Below are 20977 nucleotides of genomic sequence, written 5' to 3'. Positions count from 1 at the left end.
ACCATCCATCCTTTTGCCTTTCTTTCCAATCATTGAAGAAGTTGGGCGAAGATTGGTGAAGAGTTTCTTCCTTGCTTGAACTCCACTCATAAGTATTTAGGTGGGTGATGGGTTGTTGGGATGTTGAAATTGGTTGTCAGCCAATCTTTGGTACTTTTGGTTGTATTCAGATGGTGTATGATGACTGATTTCTGTAAATTGATTGCTTGTCCGGCTGAAGTAGAATAGTTGTGTAGTATTTTGTTTAGGTTCTCACATGTTTTCTGATCAGCTGAACAAGTGATGAGAAAGTCATCTGCATACATTAGGTGAAGACTAGATGGAGTTTTTGTTGATATGCTCAAACCTTTCAACTTACCTTCATTTTCCAAGATAGCCAGATTGGTAGACAAAATTTCAGTGTGCATAATGAAGATGTATGGGGACAAAGGGTCACCCTGTCTGAGGCCCCTTTTTGGTTGAATGTGACCCTGTGGAGTTCCATTGACATCGATGGAGTATGTCACCGAGGTTATGCACAAGATAATATATTCCACATGAAAAAGCGGGGGTCTAACAACCACACCCAATATTTCGCTGAGCAATCTGTATGGACAAACTCCAATATACTTTTAAGAGAATCAACTAGACAGTCAGACTCAATCTTAATAAAAGTATATCAAAGAGTTATATCTCACTTTCTCGATTCAATACTTACTCAAGCAAATAGAAATCTGCAAGTCTAATTGAATACAAGAGAAATCACTTGAACGGTACCAAAGACCAATGTTCAAGGATCAATCAATTTCAATCAACAACCAAAGGTTGGATTTCCCAATTAATCGATTCAACGCACAACCTGTGATATTTCAATTATATAACAAAATATAATGCAGAAAAGAAATAACACAGACACCAAAAGTTTTGTTAACGAGGAAACCGCAAATGCAGAAAAACCCCGGGACCTAGTCCAGATTGAACACACACTGTATTAAGCCGCTACAGACACTAGCCTACTAAGACCTAACTTCGGTATGGACTGTAGTTGAACCCCAATCAATCTCTCACTGATCCAAGGTACAGTTGCGCTCCTTACGTCTCTGATCCCAGCAGGATACTATGCACTTGATTCCGTTAGCTGATCTCACCCACAACTAAGAGTTGCTACGACCCAAAGTCGAAGACTTCAATAAACAAATCTGTATCACACAGAAAAGTTTACGGTAATAGATAAAGCTGTCTTCCACAGAAATACCTACAAGTTTGTGTTCCGTCTTTTGGTAAATCAAAGTGAACAAGAACCAATTGATAACCCGGACTTATATTCCCGAAGAACAACCTAGAATTATCAATCACCTCACAATAATCTTAATCGACTAGCGAAACAAGATATTGTGGAATCACAAACGATGAGACGAAGGTGTTTGTGACTACTTTTCTATCTTGCATATCGAAGAAATTAATCCCAAGCCAATCTTACGATTGTACTCAAATACGATAGAAATAGCAAGATCAGATCACGCAACTACAGAGAAAATAGTTGGGTCTGGCTTCACAATCCCAATGAAGTCTTCAAGTCGTTAACCTACAGGGTCTCGATAGAAACCTAAGGTTAAAGGAGAATCGACTCTAGATAATACAACTAGTATCACACAGGAGGTGTGTGGATTAGGTTTCCCATTTGCTAGAGTTCTACTTTATATAGTCTTTCAAATCAGGGTTTGCAATCAGTGTTAGCTTAGTAACAAAGCATTCAATATTCATCGTTAGATGAAAACCTGATTAGATTCAAGCTAATATCTTTCAACCGTTAGATCGAACTTAGCTTGTTAGACATAAATGAAATGCACATTTATTTAGGTTTGTGTAACCGTACCCAAACATGTACATTTAGTTGGTTCAACAGTGGTTAACCAAATGGTTAGCCATATGAGCACTTTCATATCAACCATATTCATCTTAACCATAACTAGTTCAAATGACTCAAGATAACTAGTTAGAGAGTTATTCAATTGCTTAGATCTCATAGAAGTATATAAGACACAATCGAAGCAAAAACGATTTGATTCACTCGAATCAATTTATGAACTTTATAGCCACGGTTTGCAAGTATGCATTCCTTAGTTTTTAAGTTCACAAGTAATCGTTTTTAGAAACTAACCCACTTAAGTACGCATACTGGTACACGGACTTTAGTAGCCGGAATAAGTTTGTTTTCAGTTCATAAACTCCAGCAGAAATTCACGGGATGTGAACTTCAGACAGTGTGCGTACTGGTACGTGGACTTTAGTTCCGGTTTTCCTGAGCAGAAAAGTACGCATACTTTTGTTCAAGGAATAAAGACTTACACACGTATGAGCTATCACACAATGTTTATATCCCTTCAAGGTTATATCCTAAACTCTCATTTCAATCATTTAAACATTCTTAGAGGACGTTATATGGTTGTTGTTCACAAGCTATTTTTCATCAAAGCGATTTTCAAGTAATTGAAACTAATATGACTTTCGTCACTAGTAAAGATGAACTTGGCCAAAGCGAAAGCTTACCAACACATATTTCGAGAAATAGATAAGCGAGATAAATTCGGCTCGAAATAACAAATGTGTATAATCATAGTCTATATAGCAATACGACTTTTGTATCAAGATAGGAGATACAGTAGATAGACTTTTGAGTGATAGATAAGTTCAAGTCTCCATATACCTTTTAGTCGATGAAGTTACACCATTTCCTTGAGTAGTTCTTCGTCTTTGTATGATGATCGTCATGGAGTCTAGAGCTCAACTACACTTTCTATCCTAGTCTGAGACTTAGCTAATAGTAGACTAGAAATCAAGAGTTATAGTTTTCATCACTAAATTGACAAACATGCTTGAGATAGCAACGCATGCGAGTTCGACCGAGCAGTGCTCTAACAATCTCCCCCTTTGTCAATTTTAGTGACAAAACTATCAATACATATGAAATACAAAATAAATAAATAAACTTTTGTAGCTTCTCTTCCACATGCATGATCTCCTTGGTTCTTCAACATTACTCGAAATCCTCGTCACTTCCAAGTACTCCAATTATTCCAAAGGTTGTAAGTTTAGCATCATCGTTGTTGAAAATCCGTAGCTATAACAATGAGAAAACAAGAGTTCTCAATCATTGTTACACAATGTCATAGTATTATTACACAGCATCAAAGTTCAATTGTATCACAACTTCGACAACAATACTATGGTGATATGTATTACTCCCCCTTAGGCAATACTCCATCTCACATGGAAATCACTCCCCCTTACATAATGATCCGAAAACCATATGTATTTGTAGTGTGAACTACACATTAATTCTCCCCCTTTTTGTCAATAAAATTGTCAAAGGTACGAAAACTAGTGGGATCCTGATGAAATTTCCATAGAGACATTTCATGACCAAAAGAAAGTACATATCAACTTTTTAGATGCCATCATATAGCCGAAGCTAAATGCATTCATCAAGGAGTTTATAAATATACAAGATAACCCCTATAATATTCCACAGCCGCACTCCCCAAAAATATTTTTAAATTAAGCACAAGTTCAATTAAGAACTCCCCCCATAAAATGTCATTCCCGCAAGAACAACAAGAGCGACCTTACTTTCACAAGAAAATAAGGATTTATTTGGACATAACAAATCACATACGAATATGAATTTGAATCCAAAATACTCAATTAAATTATCCACAAGAAAACCCATGATTAATTTAATCGTAAATGCTCAATATAAGAGAACTTATGGATCCGCACAATATATACATAAAAATATGGATCAAGGAAGATCAATACTGCGGAATAGACAAGGATTCATTATATTTTCCATCACTATTTGCATAATGACATACAATAGACATAATCCTCGTAAACAAAAGTTCATCCTATCTTCCATCAATATTTTCATAATGACATACAATAGGCTTAACTTTTGTAATGTCGAAAGTTCATTCGTTCTTTTATCAATACTTGCATATCGACATGTGAAAGACTTAACTTTTGACAAAGTATGGGACAATTATAGTTCACGGACGCAGACACACTTATCCCATAACACATTTCAATATATAAAACCATAAAGATTAATACTACAAAAATCATCTTCCAAACAACTTTAGAATTTAAACAAATAAACCTCAAAACAATGAAGATGAAAACGTTAGATATAGCTATGTGTAATCACAATAATGGCTATTTCAAACTCTACTTATTCTTCCTAAAGACACAAGAATAAAATTCTCATAATAAAATTTACTAGGCAAATAAAATCAATAAGCTAAACAATTTACTTATCATCTTCATCATCGGAAATAATCCAAGATGCTTGAATTATGTTCAAATCTTCCTTGATCTCGGGAAACTTAGTTGCAACCAATGGCAATTGTTCTTGCACGCACTTCACCCTTGAATTGACCTTACACACACCCTTGTGAATTTTTTGAAGAAGACTCAAGATGGTAGGATCACAAGAACCGTCAAGGGAATCATTTCTTTGTCTTTTGCACACATTCTCCCTTATACGTTTGAAAGTACAAGGACGTACTGGTTTGAGAGTTCCAAGCGAATTTCCAATTGGATCAAAACCACGTTCACGGAAAATTTGACCAATCAAGCAAGGGAAGCCTAACTTCTTGTTGGATGAAGTCATCGAAGTCATTTGAAAAATGATGAAACCACAAACATCGAGACTTGGAGTACCCAATTCAAGGAAATAGACCAATTCCGAAAACTCACGAATCCACCGAGAATTCTCAATTGTGGAGGGACAAATATTAGAGATACCGAGTTTTCCGAAAGCCATCAAGGAAACACTAAGAACATTAGTAGAAAACTTTCCTTCATTCCAAGCAACCTTCTTACCACAAAGACCATGAGAGATGTCTTCATATGATGGTAGTTCATCACTTGGCCTAGGTAGACGAACATTACCCAACGGAATTTTGGTAATCTTCGAAATCAACTCTCTATTAACAAGAAACCTTTCTCTATTTATCATGGTTTTGAATTCCATTTTTTCGAGATCAACATCATGAATATTGGCATAGAAAATTCTTGTGAGAGTACCAAATCCTTGACCAAGACCATCAAAGATGTTTCCAAGATTGAATTTTTCAAAGAAAACTAAATCCTCTTTATTCCAATAGATGAATCCAATTTCTTTTCTAAAATAAAACCCTTAGATGAAATCCTTTCAAAAACATTAGCACTAGAATCATTGACAAACCTAATCCTAAGAGAATTTTGGTCTAAAGGAAGATTCATGTTAAAAGAACCCAAACTTTTTGAAATTCTTTTTGAAACCTTGAAATTCATCATGAGTCTAGAAATTGAAAAGAAAAGCAAGAGGAAATCACTTACTTGGAATGAACCTTGAACACCCCTTTGTCTTGTTTTTCTCCAAGGAATTTTAATGGAGGAATTTCATGAACCCTATAAAGTTCACGTATGCGGACTGATGGGATGGAGAAGAAGGTACGCGTACTTCTTCTTTATATACCCCACTAATGGGCTTGGACCCGTTTATGAACCGCGACCCACAAAAAGAATGTGGGATTTTCTTTGATGTTCACACATCAAGGTTGTGCATTCCGTGACAACACAAATTGTGAGAGGAGACGGATGCAGTAGAAAGCTTATTCGAAAATCCTAGAAGGATAGAATAACATTTTTAACCCAAATGTACACAAATCAAACCATTTCTTGCCCCATATCAAGATATATGTATATATACATGGGGTAGAGCCAGACTTGTTATCAAGGGGCACTATGCGCAGAGAGACTTTTATGCACTATTCCTGGTTGATATTTGTGAGCAATCCCAGTGATATAATCATAGTAATGATGATAATCAGGGTTACTGGAGCTTTCTAACCTCCTTTTCATTTGACCAGAAAGAAGATTTTCTGACAACTTGAAACCGTGTCAACAACACGAGAATCCGTTTTATTGGATCTACTTGTTTTGACAGCAGGTTTAGTTCGTACACCATGATTTCATGGTATTACACGTACCGAACTTTTATCGGATTGATTCTTAGATTTAACGGAATTAAGCTTCTCTAAGAATCTAAAAACGCTTTCAAATGCTCTAGGCAGATCTTTTTCAATTGACCCATCATGATAGTATTCCTCATAAAGATTAAGAGTTAATCTAGTTAGATTCCATATCTTTGAGCGTCGACTGCGTTTTCTCAACAGACTCTTCTTGGACGATCTTTGAGCGTTTTTTCCTTTAGATTGTTCATCATCATCTAAGCTTTACAATGTCTTGGATGAAGCAGGATTATCACGAGAGACCAGAGGTCTAGTCAATAATCTTTGAGCAATCTTTACGGAATTCTGGCGTGCGTTACAGATGCCAAGAGCAAGCTTCCCAAAGAAATTTCCCATAGGGAAAGTATTTAGGAAACAGTCAAACACAAACTTATTAGGTTTATAGTATTTGCCTTCTCTGATACCAATTGAAAAAGCGTGGGTCTAACAACCACATCCAATATTTCGCTTAGCAATCTGTATGGAAAAACTACAATATACTTTTAAGAGAATCAACTAGACAGTCAGACTCAATCTTAATAAAAGTATATTAAAGAGTTATATCTCACTTTCTCGATTCAATATTTACTCAAGCAAATAGAAATCTGTGAGTCTAGTTGAATACAAAAGAAATCACTTGAACGGTACCAAAGACCAATGTTCAAGGATCAATCAATTTCAATCAACAACCAAAGGTTGGATTTCCCAATTGATCGATTCAACGCACAACCTGTGATATTTCAATTGTATAACAAAATATAATGTGGAAAAGAAATAACACAGACACCAGAAGTTTTGTTAACGAGGAAACCACAAATGCAGAAAAACCCCGGTACCTAGTACAGATTGAACACACACTGTATTAAGCCGCTACAGACACTAACCTACTACAAACTAACTTCGGTCTGGACTGTAGTTGAACCGCAATCAATCTCACATTGATCTAAGGTACAGTTGCGCTCCTTACGTCTTTGATCCCAGCAGGATACTACGCACTTTATTCCCTTAGCTGATCTCACCCACAACTAAGAGTTGCTACGACCAAAGTCGAAGACTTTAATAAACAAATTTGTATCACACCAAAAAGTCTACGGTATTAAATAAATCTGTCTCCCACAAAAATACCTACAAGTTTTTTTTTCGTCTTTTGATAAATCAAGGTGAACAGGAACCAATTGATAACCCGGACTTATATTCCCGAAGACCATTCGAGAATTATCAATCACCTCACAATAATCTTAATCGACTAGCGAAACAAGATATTGTGGAATCACAAACGATGAGACGAAGGTGTTTGAGACTACTTTTCTATCTTGCGTATCGGAGAAATTAATCTCAAGCCAATCTTACGATAACTCAAATACGATAGAAACAACAAGATCAGATCATGCAACTTCAGAGAAAATAGTTGGGTCTGGCTTCACAATCCCAATGAAGTCTTCAAGTCGTTAACCTACAGGGTCTCGATAGAAACCTAAGGTTAAAGGAGAATCGACTCTAGCTAATACAACTAATATCATACAGGAGGTGCGGGGATTAGGTTTCCCAGTTGCTAGAGTTCTCCTTTATATAGTCTTTCAAATCAGGGTTTGCAATCAATATTAGCTTAGTAACAAAGCATTCAATATTCATCGTTAGATGAAAACCTGATTAGATTCAAGCTAATATCTTTCAACCGTTAGATCGAACTTAGATTGTTACACACAAATGAAATGCACGTTTATTTAGGTTTTTGTAACCGTACCCAAACATATACATCTAGTTGGTTCAACAGTAGTTAACCAAATGGTTAGCCATATGAGCACTTTCATATCAACCATATTCATCTTAACCATAACTAGTTCAAATGACTCAAGAGAACTAGTAGAGAGTTGTTCAATTTGCTTAGATCTCATAGAAGTATATAAGACACAATCGAAGCAAAAACTATTTGATTCACTCGAATCAATTCATGAAATTTATAGCCACGGTTTGCAAGTATGCATTCCTTAGTTTATATAAGTTTAAGTTCACGGATAATCGTTTTTAGAAACTAACCCACTTAAGTACGCATACGGGTACGCAGACTTAAGTACCCCGAATAAGTTTGTTTTCAGTTCATAAAATCCAGCAGAAATTCACGGGATGTGAACTTCTGACAGTGCGCGTACTGGTACGCGGACTTCAGTTCCGGTTTTCCTAAGCAGCAAAGTACGCATACTTTGGTTCAAGGAATAAGGACTTACACACGTATGAGTTATCACATAATGTTTATATCCCTTCAAAGACATATTCTAAACTCTCATTTCAATCATTGCAACATTCTTAGAGGACGTTATATAGTTGTTGTTCACACGCTATTTTTCGTCAAAGCGATTTTCAAGTAATTGAAACTAATATGACTTTCGTCACTAGTAAAGATGAACTTGGCCAAAGCGAAAGCTTACCAACACATATTTCGAGAAATAGATAAGCGAGATAAACTCGACTCGAAATAGCAAATGTGTCTAATCGTAGTCTATATAGCAATACGACTTTTGTATCAAGATAGGAGATAGAGTAGATAGACTTTTGAGTGATAGATAAGTTCAAGTATCCACATACCTTTTAGTCGATGAAGTTCCACCAGTTCCTTGAGTAGTTCTTCGTCTTTGTATAATGATCTCCATGGAGTCTAGAGCTCAACTACACTTTCTATCCTAGTCTGAGACTTAGATAATATTAGACTAGAAATCAAGACTTATAGTTTTGATCACTAACATTGACAAACATGCTTGAGATAGAAACGCATGGGAGTTCGACCGAGCAGTGCTCTAACACCACAAACTTAGAAGGGAAGCCCAAAGATGTCAGGGTTTGTTTCACAAAACCCCAATCTAGACTATCATATGCTTTCTTGATATCTAGCTTCATGGATATTTTTGGGTTTTTTGTTGGAAGTTTGGATCTAATGTGGTGGAAAATCTCAGTGGCTATGGCTATATTATCATGGATGGCTCTGTTTGGCGAAAACACACTTTTGGTATGGACTGATCATGAATTGTAGTATTGGTCTTAATCTATCCACCATTAGTTTGGAAATAATATTGTATACTAAATTACAAAGTCCAATGGGTCTGAACTCATTTGTATTGTTTGGGCTTTCTGTTTTTGGGATGAGGGTGATGTTGGTATGGTTGAAAGGTGTTGCTAGCTCTACCTTCTCAAAAATATTGGTCACTAAGTTGGTGATTTGGGTATTGGTGGTGTTCCAAAAAACCTTAAGAACTTACTTGTGTATCCATATGGTCCTAGAGCTTTCTCTAACCCTATGCTTAGGAGAGCTTTGTGGATTTCCTCAGTTGTGGGAGGTTTCATCAATTGGTTGCAATGATATTGTGAAATTCTTGGAGAAATGTTGGCAAATAATTACCTATCCATCACTATTGGTTATGCTATGTACTGTTGTTCAAAGTGCTGCACCATCATTGTTGCAATTTGTTGTTGGTTATATACCCATCTATTGTTGGTGTCTTGGAGTTGGTGGATATGGTTTATTCTGTGATTGATTGTGGCTTTGGTGTGAAAAAACTAGTGTTGAGATCTTCATTTTTCAGCCACTCGATTCTTGCTCTCTGCTTCCAATAGGCATCATGACAGTGTGGTAGCATTAAATGTGTATTTCTGGTATCTCTCTCATGTTGTAGATAGAACCTCAATTCATTGCCACTTGTTGTTGCGCACTTTGATTGTGCCAGCTGGATTTGGAATTCTGCTTCTCTTAGCAGTTCTGGCAAGTGACCAAAAGTTTGCTTATGCCATTGTTGTAGCGTTGTGGTTATTACCTCCATCCCGCGAAGCAGGTTTTATGCCACCTCTTCTGAGTCAGCTTTCGAATCATGTTGCTGCCATGCTGTGATGACAATATCTTTCATTTGTGGGTGTAGAAACCACATATGTTCTATACGAAAGTTTTTTGAATTCCTCCTTGCCATTGCTCTTTCTTGTAATAAAAGTGGAGCATGGTCTGGTCCAATTCTTGGAAGATGTCTGAGTAGTGCATGAGGGTGATTGTCCAGCCACGTTTGGGTTGCGAGACCTCTGTTTAGTCTCTCCATGATAAAGTTTCCATCAATTTGGTTGTTGGTCCAAGTGTATGCATCTCCTTGAAACCCTAAATCAATAAGGCCATGATTATTGATGAAGTTATTGAAAATTCTAACCGGACTATTTGTCACAGGTCTTCCTCCTTTGTTATCATGTTGATCTATTATTTCATTGAAATCTCCCATGAGTAGCCATGAGACAGTTGGTGTAGAGACTACATTGTCAAAATTTTGCCATAAGGCCATTCTTTGAGTTAGTTCAGGAGGTCCATACACGCTAGTGAACATCCATGGTTGAGCAGATTGAAGTTGAGTTGGAGTGATGTAAGCATAGATAAAATTTTGGTTTACTACTAAAACAGAGACATTAAGGTGGGATGTCCACATCAAGCAGAAGCCACCCTTATGTCCCTCACAAGGTACAGTAAAAGAACCATTAAAATCTAATGAAGTAACCAAAAAAGATATATGCGCAACAGAAGCTAAAGTTTCTGACAAGAAAATTAAAGAAGGTTTAAACTTGCGTGTGTAGTCACGTAATTTAGAGACTGTCAAGGTATTGTGAATACCTCGACAGTTCCAGGCCAAGTAACTCATTGCCTATACGGGTGATGATTCATGCCAACACCTCGCGGAAGTATCACTTCATCAGTTGTGTCACTCCTTTCCTCAAAGGATAGTCTCCAGGCTGGTTTTTTTGAAGTTTTTGGAAGGTTGGATCCACTCTCTCCATGCATCACCTTTGTTGTGTGGTTTCTCTTGTTTGAGTTGATCTCAGCAGACATAGACGGAGGTGCTTGTGTTTGTTGATTGTATGTTCTTGTGCTCCTTGGCTTTCTGCTTCTTGGAGTGGGAACTTTAAACCCTGGTGCTCTAGGGCGTGTTTCCTGTTGCAACTCCAACTGTGCTATGGAAGCATACTTGTGTGCTTTGGCTGGTGGTGGTTGTGCCGCAAATTCTGGTGCGTTGGGGAGCATGATATGTTCTGGTAGCATGGTAGGTTACTTAACAGTCCTTCTCTTGTATGTACTTAATGGCTTCATTATTTCATGATGATTCACTGGTCTAGTATTTGTGGTAACAATCACCTCCGGTTTTCCATTGACATTATGCACCAATAGGTTCACTTTAGCATCCCTGCGTTGCAAAACATTCGGTAGCACTTTAGTATATTCATTTGTGAAAAAAGACAACATTCTATTGATACCCAACTTTGCTTTGGGTTGTGATGGACTGTTCGGTTTCGGGTCCTGTGGGTGACCCGCAAAACTGGATTCAATTGTGTTAGTTTCATCTGGATGGGCTTTTTCTTTGCCTTTCCTACTGGGTTTTTCTTCCTTTGCTTACTGAACAGTTGGGTTTTGTTGGTTCTCCACATGTGCGGCAGGTCCTCTTGGGATCTGAGCTGGCATGGATGACATGTCAATACGTGGGCCCTGCTGTTCAGATATTTTCCCGACATTCCTTATCGCTGCAGAAGCTTTTCCATAGGATTTTGCATGGGCACATTCTTTATTGCAAATTTCTTGCGGCTGAGATGGCTGGCTTGTGGAAGTGGTTCTGTCAGATTTTTTTTTTGCGGTGTGAACGGATTCCAAGCTAACCGGAGTCGAGTCATTTCTTCAGAGAGGCGAGTCGTGAACGGTGGCGGGTTGGCTGACTCATTAACCCTAAAATCCTTTGTCTTCGCCTGGTGAGAATCTGAGAACGGTTCTATGCAGTTCTTGCCACGTTGCTGATGGTGTTGGACTGAGACAGGATGTTGAGTTTCTTCTCTTAGCTCTTTTTCATGATCATCCTTGGTCGATGAAGGTTCACCTATGACTGGGTTTGTAGTTCGGTATTCTTGCATGCAATTCAACCTTTTTGATCTCGAAGTTGAAGCCTTCATTTTTGCATTGAGTTTTCAATAAGGAAAATTTGGGAATTTCCTGTTGTTCATTGCTTGCTCTACTCCTAAAAAATCTGTGCAGTCTTTGAAGACGTGCCCTGGGAACCCACATTGAAAGCACATCACAAGAATGTTTTGATATGAAAATTGAACCCATACTCCTTTGCTGATATTTAGCATCACTCCTGGCATAAATGGCTTGTTAAGGTCCATCATGACGTAGACTCTTGGTGGAGAACTAGTTAGGTCGAGTTGCAGTACCGTTCCTGTCTCGGACCTTTCAATGAGATCTCGGATCGAGTCTTCATCAGTAAAGAATCTAAGGAGGTTTAGAACTTGAAGCCAAAAAGGTGAGAACTTGACACAGTTGTTAGGGTGTTGAAGAAAAAAGTTCCAGTCTTCAACTAAGATTACACGTGGTCCTGCTATCCAAGGCTGGTTAGCAAGTATGAAATCTTTATTTCTTTGGTGTTCTAAAGACATCTGAATGACATGCATAGTTAAATTTATTTCTATATGGTGGATCTGTATGGGAAAAAGTCTGCTTGCCAGAGCTCTTTTGAGTTGAAAAAAGTCTGCGTACCCTCCTAAAACTTTGATAGAAACACTGTGCTCGCTATGGGATTGCATGAGGTTTTGCATTCTTTCAGTGAGCTGGAAGATTGGAATATGCAGTTCTTTTTTCTTTTGGAAAAAGGTTGATTTGATATTGCTTTCTGGTGAATCTTTGGTAGGAATTGATTTGCTTGTACCTTTTTATTTATGATGTTGTTGTGATTGTTTTCACAAAAGGTTTTGATTGGGTTGTTCTGTTTTGTCAAAAGTCTCGTTGTTGCTCGAGAAAGAAGTGCTTGTAAAGGAGAAGAAGGTTTGAGTAGAATCAACAAAAAGGTTTTGATTCTTCTTCTTTTGGGTGTCTTTTTGAGGAGATGAATCTTCTGGTAAGAACACGCATGGTGTTTGTTGATAGTTTCCATGTTGCTTTTCAGGGCATGTGGAGTGAAGAATTGGTTGAGGCAGTTTTGTTGTCGAGGTGGCGAGTCTTGGATTGGTGGTGGAGGTAGATGCTTGATAGAGAGGAATAAAAAATTTCAGTAATTCAGACATAGATTTGTCTAGTTACAAGAGAGAAAACTCCAGTTGTGTGTCCCAATTTGCATGAAATCTTGTACGAATCTAGGTTTTAAACGTAACGATTGGAAGAATAATTCTTTTAAACTAATAAGAAAGAATCAGTGTTGATATGAAGATTTTATTTCCTTGACTTTACTCAATGCCAACGGCCCTCGTGAGTGCTGATATAACTAGCAGTTACACCAATCACACTGAGATGCAGTTCAACATCCATAAATAAAAGTAAAACAAAATTAGTTGTCAATTTAGATCTTTACAAGACATAATTGTAAAAGTTAAAACTATTTAGGGTTTGATTTAACAGAAGAAAAACTAGACAGAGATAGACTTATTAGAAGACAACTTATTTTTTATTACTTGTACAAACTTTTCGTAAGAGATACAAAGTGTGTATATACACAATTTTCCTTGAACTGCAAGGTAAGAAGATTTCCTAACTTAAAACTGATTTCTTAAAATACAAACTACGTGACTAACAAGGTATCGTGTGTCAAGTAACACACGTACCAGATGATGAGTTAACACCCTCCCGCAAGCGTAAAGGTTTATCCTGAACCGTTAGCTTGAACCGTAAAAGAGAAAACCGATCTTTAGAGAGTGGTTTTGTAAAAATATCCGTAATTTGATCTTTAGAGGATATAAAAATAACATCAAGAAGTTTAGAAGCGACTTGATCACGAACAAAATGATAGTCAATTTCAATATGCTTCGTCCGAGCATGAAATATTGGATTAACTGTGAGATAAGTTGCACCAAGATTGTCACACCATAATATTGGAGGAGATCGTGTAGATATACGAAGCTCCAAAATGAGTGACTGAATCCACATAATTTCAGCAGTAGCAATAGCAAGTCCCCGATATTCAGCTTCAGTACTAGAACGAGAAACTGTTGTCTGTTTACGAGCACTCCAAGAGATAATATTTCCACCTAAATAGACACAATATCCACTAGTAGAACGACGATCATCAAGAGAACCAGCCCAATCAGAATCAGTATATGCACTGAAAGATAATTGTAAATAAGGAGATGGCTGAAGAAGTATACCAAAGGTACTTATACTCTTGAGATAACGAAGAATACGCTTAACTAAACTCCAGTGAAACTCGGTAGGAGCATGCATAAATTGACAAACTTTATTGACAGCAAATGCAAGATCTGGACGAGTAAATGTTAAATATTACAATGCTTCAACAATACTACGATATTCAGTAGCATCAGTTAATAAAGTGCTACGATCAGAAGAAATATCACCAGAAGTACTCAGTGGAGTGGTGATTGGTTTGACTCCATCTATTTTTGCTCGAATAAGAAGATCATGAGCATAACGTTGTTGAGAAAGAAATAAACCCGAAGAAGTGCGAATTGCCTCAATACCGAGAAAATAAGACAATTGACCAAGATCTTTAATTGCAAATTCTTGTTGTAAACTAGTGAGAATAGAGGCAATACCTGTGGTACTGGAGCCAGTGACAAGAATGTCGTCCACATAGACCAACAAATAAATAACACCATGAGTGTCATTATAAATAAACAATGAAGAGTCACACTTCGAAGTAACAAACCCAATTTGTAACAAAAAAGTACTAAGCCTGTGGTACCATGCACGAGGAGCCTGTTTAAGTCCATAAAGAGAACGATGTAACTTGCAAACATGTGTAGGAAAACGAGAATCTACATAACCTGGAGGCTGTTTCATGTACACCTCTTCTTGAAGTTCTCCATGTAAGAAAGCATTTGCACATCAAGTTGATGAACATGCCAATTGGAAGATAAAGCCAATGTAAGAATAATACGTATAGTACATGGTTTAACAACCGGACTAAACGTTTCAGAGTAATCAATCCCTTCTTGTTGATTGTATCCCTTTGCAACCAAGTGAGATTTACGACGTACAATTGTATCATCAGGATTTCTTTTGATACGAAATACCCATTTACATCCAATAACGTTCATAGAAGGATCATATGGTACTAGAGACCATGTACCATTTCGAATTAATGCATTGATTTCGTCATCAAAGGAAACACGCCAGTCTGGATCCTTATGAGCTTGTGAAATACAAGTAGGTGCACAGAATGAATCACATACTAGTGCATATTTGGAGTTGGGTTTTAAAAATGCGATCCTTAGACCTAGTCACCATTGGATGTGTTGAAAGAGTGGGCAGAACACTAGAAGCTGGATCACTGGAGTGTGCTGCTGTAGATGTGGAGCTTAATGCATCAAAAGAAGACGCAGGAGCTGGTGTTGTTGAATGAGCATTGGGTGGAAACAAATCCACTTGAGAAGCAGGAGCTGGAGACCGAGGAGCTATGGATGACGTCAATCGCTGGGAAGCATGTGTTGGAGACCGAGGAGCAGTAGCTGGTGTTGGAGTCTGCTGTGTCGGAGACTCAGTGAACATAAGTTGCTGAGCAAGTGGAGACATCAATTGTTGTGAAGCAGGTGCTGGAGACCGAGGAGCAGAAGCTGGTGCTGGAGTCTGCTGCATTGGAGACTCGGGGGACATAAATTGTTGAGCAGGTGGACGAATTGTAGGCTGTCTAATAGAAGCTGTGCGATCTGACAGCATAAGAGGGGCAGAGTACCGAGTAGAAGAAACCAGAGGTGAAGAAACCGATAGGGGAGAGGGTGAAGTTACCTGTGAAGCAATCGATGAAAGGGTTGAAAGGACCTAAATCTAGCTGATACCAAGTTAAAACTATTTAGGGTTTGATTTAACAGAAGAAAAACTAGACAGAGATAGACTTATTAGAAGACAACTTATTTTTTATTACTTTACAAACTTTTGGTAAGAGATACAAAGTGTATATATACACAATTTTCCTTGAACCGCAAGGTAAGAAGATTTCCTAACTTAAAATTGATTTCTTAAAATACAAACTACGTGACTAACAAGGTATCGTGTGTCAAGTAACACATGTACCAGATGATGAGTTAACAGTAAAGAACTACATACGGATCACACCCTCCACGGATAAACCGAGTATTATTAAAAGAAAAATAAATAAAAAAATAAGAGCAATTAAGTTGTGTATTCTTATTATTTTTTTTTTGATCAGAGAATTAAGTTGTGTTGTACAAAACTAAAACCAGCCCAATTCAACTCGTGTTCTCTAGAAATTTGATAGATAACCACAATTGTTTTGGCGCAATTATGTGTCTAATTCGTTGTTTTTTTCCGTATGTAAAGCGAAGCTAGAAAAAAAAAATTCCCTCCGTTCTTTTTTAATAGGCCAGTTTTGCTTTTAGCTAAATTTAAGGAAATTAAGAGAACTAATCATTGAAAGTGGTCCTCATGACACTTGTCAATAAAAGAAGTGAAGTGAAATGGTCCCCATGACACTTGTTAGCAAAAGAAGTAAAGTGAAGTGGTCCACATGACACTTGTCATCAAAAGAAGTTAAGAGAAAAGTTGTCCCAAAAAATTAAAATAACATTTGACTTTCCCAATTAGGAAACCGGCCTATTTTTTTGAAACTTTTGTTTATAGAAACTGGCCTATTAAAAAAGAACGGAGGGAGTATGTTACACTCTCAAAAGCCAACCAACATAGGATTTATTCAGTACTGAAAATTTTGTGCATTTAATCAACCAACTTACAGAGTCCCCATCTGTAATCGTCTTCATTTATTTGTCAGACCCGAAAGGACGATAGGTTGATTTGGAGATCGGCTTTCCTGTTGCTGGCTTGTTAACATGTTGAATCTTCAGCATCCTCATCGTCTTGGGCACTAACAGATTTTGTTTTTGCTCTTTGGTTTGGTAATCAAATTCGTTGCCCCGAATTCCTTGATTAGCATTGTGGTGTTAGAGAGTTGGAGGTTTGGTATTGGAAGTATATCTCTTGGAAAGAAGTTAAACGAAACAGTACTAGTAGTCATGAATGCGCTCTTGTTTTTTTTTGGAGAGAGTAATGAAACTTTGTTCAAAGAATTCTTAATTTTCAGCGGAGCATATGATTTCGTATATATAATGGATGGAGCCTTGAGCTTTAAGTTTAAGTGCAGAGAAAGAAACCGTTTCTTGTCTCGAGAATCCTTCGGACGTTAGAAGGAAGATTCTGAACGCAAATTAGGAAATTTAGTCTACAGAGATCGAATATAAAGTGGGAATATACTACGGATGCAAGTGGGGCTTGCTCAATACGTATGTTGCCTGTTTTGAAGACCATAAATTATTTTGTGTAGACGTGTAGTAAAGAAATAACTGAGGGGCGGTTTAGCAACCCGTAACAGACAATGACCACAACAGAATTCTTTTCTTCCACGCGCAATAATTTTAATGAATTATGAAATGTTAGCAATGGACTGCCGAAATAATTTAATCGCCTGTGCTTAGTTATTATATGAAGGAATTCCAAAAAGTCAGAAGAAAGATGGAAATATGAATAAGATATGCTAAGGTTTAAGAAGATCCACTTAACGTGGTTCATTACATGCCATTTTGCTCATTTTACATGCCTGGTGCTTGTTTTGGATTTTGGTGTTTTCTTCAACTTTTATAATGTTTGTAAGCAACTGTTTTTGACAATGTTGGGTGCAGATTGCTACTAAAAAGACAAAATTATGACTGATTGATCTATGAGCTTATTTCTGAAGAGATTTAAACTTTCACCCCAAGATTTTGTACAGTCTTGAGACTTTTTAACTCTTTATGTGATTCTATTCTAACTGATTTGGAAGTTTGGCCTTGCATGATGAAACAGTTGTTAAAATGAAGCAATATGCATAATCACAGTACATGCATCAGGATAGGTAGCAATGGAATAAAAGAGCCGTGAAAGATAATGACTTCCATGGTATGCTGCGCCCTCTAAATGCAATTTGGATTCCAATACCGGCAGCCCCTAACCGCCTCACATATCCATGAATTCAGAATTGTTCTCGAGTTTGAAACAGCCAAAAGTTTGTTTGCTTTTTTTTTAACTGTAAAATGCTCCAGGGTTGTATGTTTCCCAGATACTGTACTTCACTAAATTAATACCATGTACCATCATACATTAGCTATAGGGGCAAGTATGAAACACAATGAATTATTTTACTAGGGTGAGATTTTAGAATGCAGCTAATGAACTCATCCTAATGAAAAAATTTAACCTAGAATTGCACAAAACAACTAGCTAACTTTTCTTCTAACCTTATATAGGTGTGGCACATGTTGTTCTAAAATGACCTGTTTGGTTGCAGCGGCTGCAGTGAACAACTCTCTTTGCACGACCATGATCTTCTGTAAGGACCCGCTTCTTCCTTGGCCGGCCAGGTGGTCTAAGTGACTTAGGTGGGTTGATGAGTACATTAGCTGCTGGATTTGCTCCATCCTCAGATGATTCTTTCCAGAGGCTTTTGTCAGGCACAGGATGCAGAGTCTGCGAGTATGTTTTCCGGTAAGTTGTAACAGTGAAACAACTCTCAGTAAATCGATGGACATTCCGCCGACAAGAGAGAAGCGCTGCAGCACCATGGGCACAAGGAATCCCGTAAAGTTGCCATCCAGAGCACGAACAACCACGGTTTCGAATATCCACAATATTCGTTCCTTCATGAGAAAACACTTCAAATTCAGCTTCGTTTGCACGGAGCACCTGATAACTGCGAGCCCGCTCCAGAGCCTCAGCAACCCTTCTCTCAGCAGATGGCACAAGTATTGTAGTCCATTGCATACTTGCTTCACGGCGTTCATTAAACCAAGTCATAAGCTTCCTACGAATGCATTCCATCATTTGAATTATAGGAAGACCAGACGCTTCAAGTATCCAAGAGTTCAAGGATTCAACTATGTTAGCCGTCAGATGCCCGAAACGAGATCCTCCAAAATAAGCTGTAGCCCAAAGATGAGGTGAACTTTTTTGAACCCAATGAGCAGCATCTTGTGAAATTTCTCCAATCTCCAGTACTTTGCCTTCAAACTCAATTGCAGTAGGAGCCCAAGCAGCTTCCCATAGTAGATTAACCAGCATTGTATTATTGAACTGCTTTCGAAAGCTATCACTAAGGTGACTCATGCAAAATCCATGAAAAGCAGTCGGAAAATTTGCTCCAACGCCTTCTACGGTTCCCTTCTAGCTATCAGATATGATAGTGAGCATTGGCATGTTCTCCATATTAGCCTCTAGCAGGTTGTGAAGCTCGGATAAGAACCACATCCAGTTATCATCACTTTTCTCATCAACTACTCCAAAAGCCAAAGGAAATAAAGCACCATCACCATCAAAACCAGTGGCAAACAGCAAGGTCCCAAGGTACTTGTTTTTTAAGAGTGTTCTATCAAGACCAAGTAACGGCCGACAAGCATTCACAAAACCAAAGATTGATGCTTGAAATGAAACAAAAAGACGCTGAAAGAAGCTATCCTGTGGGTTTGCGTAGACTGATGCAATACTCCCTGGATTCGTTCGTTTAATTTGGTCACAGTACTGGGGAAGGAGGCGATACCCTTCTTCAAACGAGCCACGAACAGCAGCCATAACTCGCTCTTTCCCTCTCCATGCTTGCTTGTATGATAATGTGATCCCATGAGCTCGATGGATCTCTTCGAGTATCTCCTTTGGCTTGTAATCCGGATTCTCTCTAAGGCGCTGTTCAACAGAGTTTGCAACCCATTGAACCGAAGCTTGCTGATGACCAAGATGTGTGATACCTCCACATGTATGCCCTTCATTTATGGTCCTGATAGTGAAGGTAGGAACACCAGGAAGCTTTGCAGCATGAACCCTCCATGGACATCCTTCACTAGCACACTTAGCTGTGAAACGCGTCTTATCAGACTTGACAGTCTGTATCTCAAAGTGAAGAGCAATTGCTGCATCCCTTAAAGCTCTTCTACAGCTCTTAACATCGGGGAACTCTTGTCCAAGAGCCAATTCATAGTTAGGATTCAGCCCAAGCTCACGCGACTGAACAACAGGAGTACTCACTACCAAATGATGCTGCTGAACCAAATCATCAGAAGCTTCAAGACCCATCTCCTGGTTCTGGTGCACAACTAAGTCTAAATTCTGCTCAAGCTCATTCCCATCTGAAACAACCAATTCATGGTCATCTCCAAAACCCAAGTCATAATGTTGCTCAGCAATAACAATTTGATGCTGCTCATCGACACTCCCCCCATGTTCATATTCAGGGTTTTGATTCTGACACAAATCTAATCCACTGTGGCTGTTCTCATAATTCTGCTGTAAACTAAAGCTTTGATCATGGTACTCAGTCGTATGACCTAAATCCAAATCATTGATCTGTCCTCCTAAATCATAACCCACATGGTTATTATTATGATGCTCAAGACCCAACTGTCCAAAATTTAATTCTCGGTTGTGCCCGAGTATCAACTCTTGATTCGCCATCACAACAACTTAATCATTCACTCAATAAATCTACCTGAAGCAAACTAAACCCAAAACCCTAATCTCCGATAAGATATATTACAGCTCTGAAAGTTTTAAACAGTACAAACCCAAAGCTTGAAAAGGAACAAAGATCCAAGTTCCAGAGAATTAAAGAGTTATAACCAGATGTTGACGCCCAACTTAGGGTTTCAAAGGGGGTGAAGAAGAAACGAAAATTTGAAAAAGAAAGAGATGGCGGGGAAAGGGAGATGACAGCAAAAGTTTGGCTTCCAGTTCTGTGTTCTGTTAGGGATGCTGGCAATGTCATGCTGCGCCCTATAAGAATGCAATTTGGATTCCGGATTTATACCTTCTTCCAAAAGAAAGATGGAAATACCTTCATATATGGGCTCCTATCCTGACCGTAGGGTATGGGCCCTGGCCCCTAACCACCTCACATATCCATGTGTTCAGAATCGGTCTTCAGCACTTTCGGGATGCCCATGCAAATTTCAGTGTCAAAAAA

General features: G+C 38.1%; 1 protein-coding gene across 1 annotated transcript; it reads right to left on the bottom strand.

Moving 5' to 3' along the window:
- Positions 1-18018: 18018 nt before the first annotated feature.
- LOC113307754 lies at positions 18019-20633 on the bottom strand. The gene has a single exon (XM_026556204.1). It carries the CDS (start codon positions 20467-20469, stop codon positions 19189-19191), a length of 1281 nt encoding a protein of 426 aa, XP_026411989.1. The 5' UTR covers positions 20470-20633; the 3' UTR covers positions 18019-19188.
- Positions 20634-20977: the final 344 nt, after the last annotated feature.

Source organism: Papaver somniferum, chromosome 9 (assembly GCF_003573695.1).
Source record: "Papaver somniferum cultivar HN1 chromosome 9, ASM357369v1, whole genome shotgun sequence".
Classification (NCBI taxonomy): Eukaryota; Viridiplantae; Streptophyta; class Magnoliopsida; order Ranunculales; family Papaveraceae; genus Papaver; species Papaver somniferum.
This window is presented reverse-complemented; position numbering and strand designations above follow the sequence as displayed.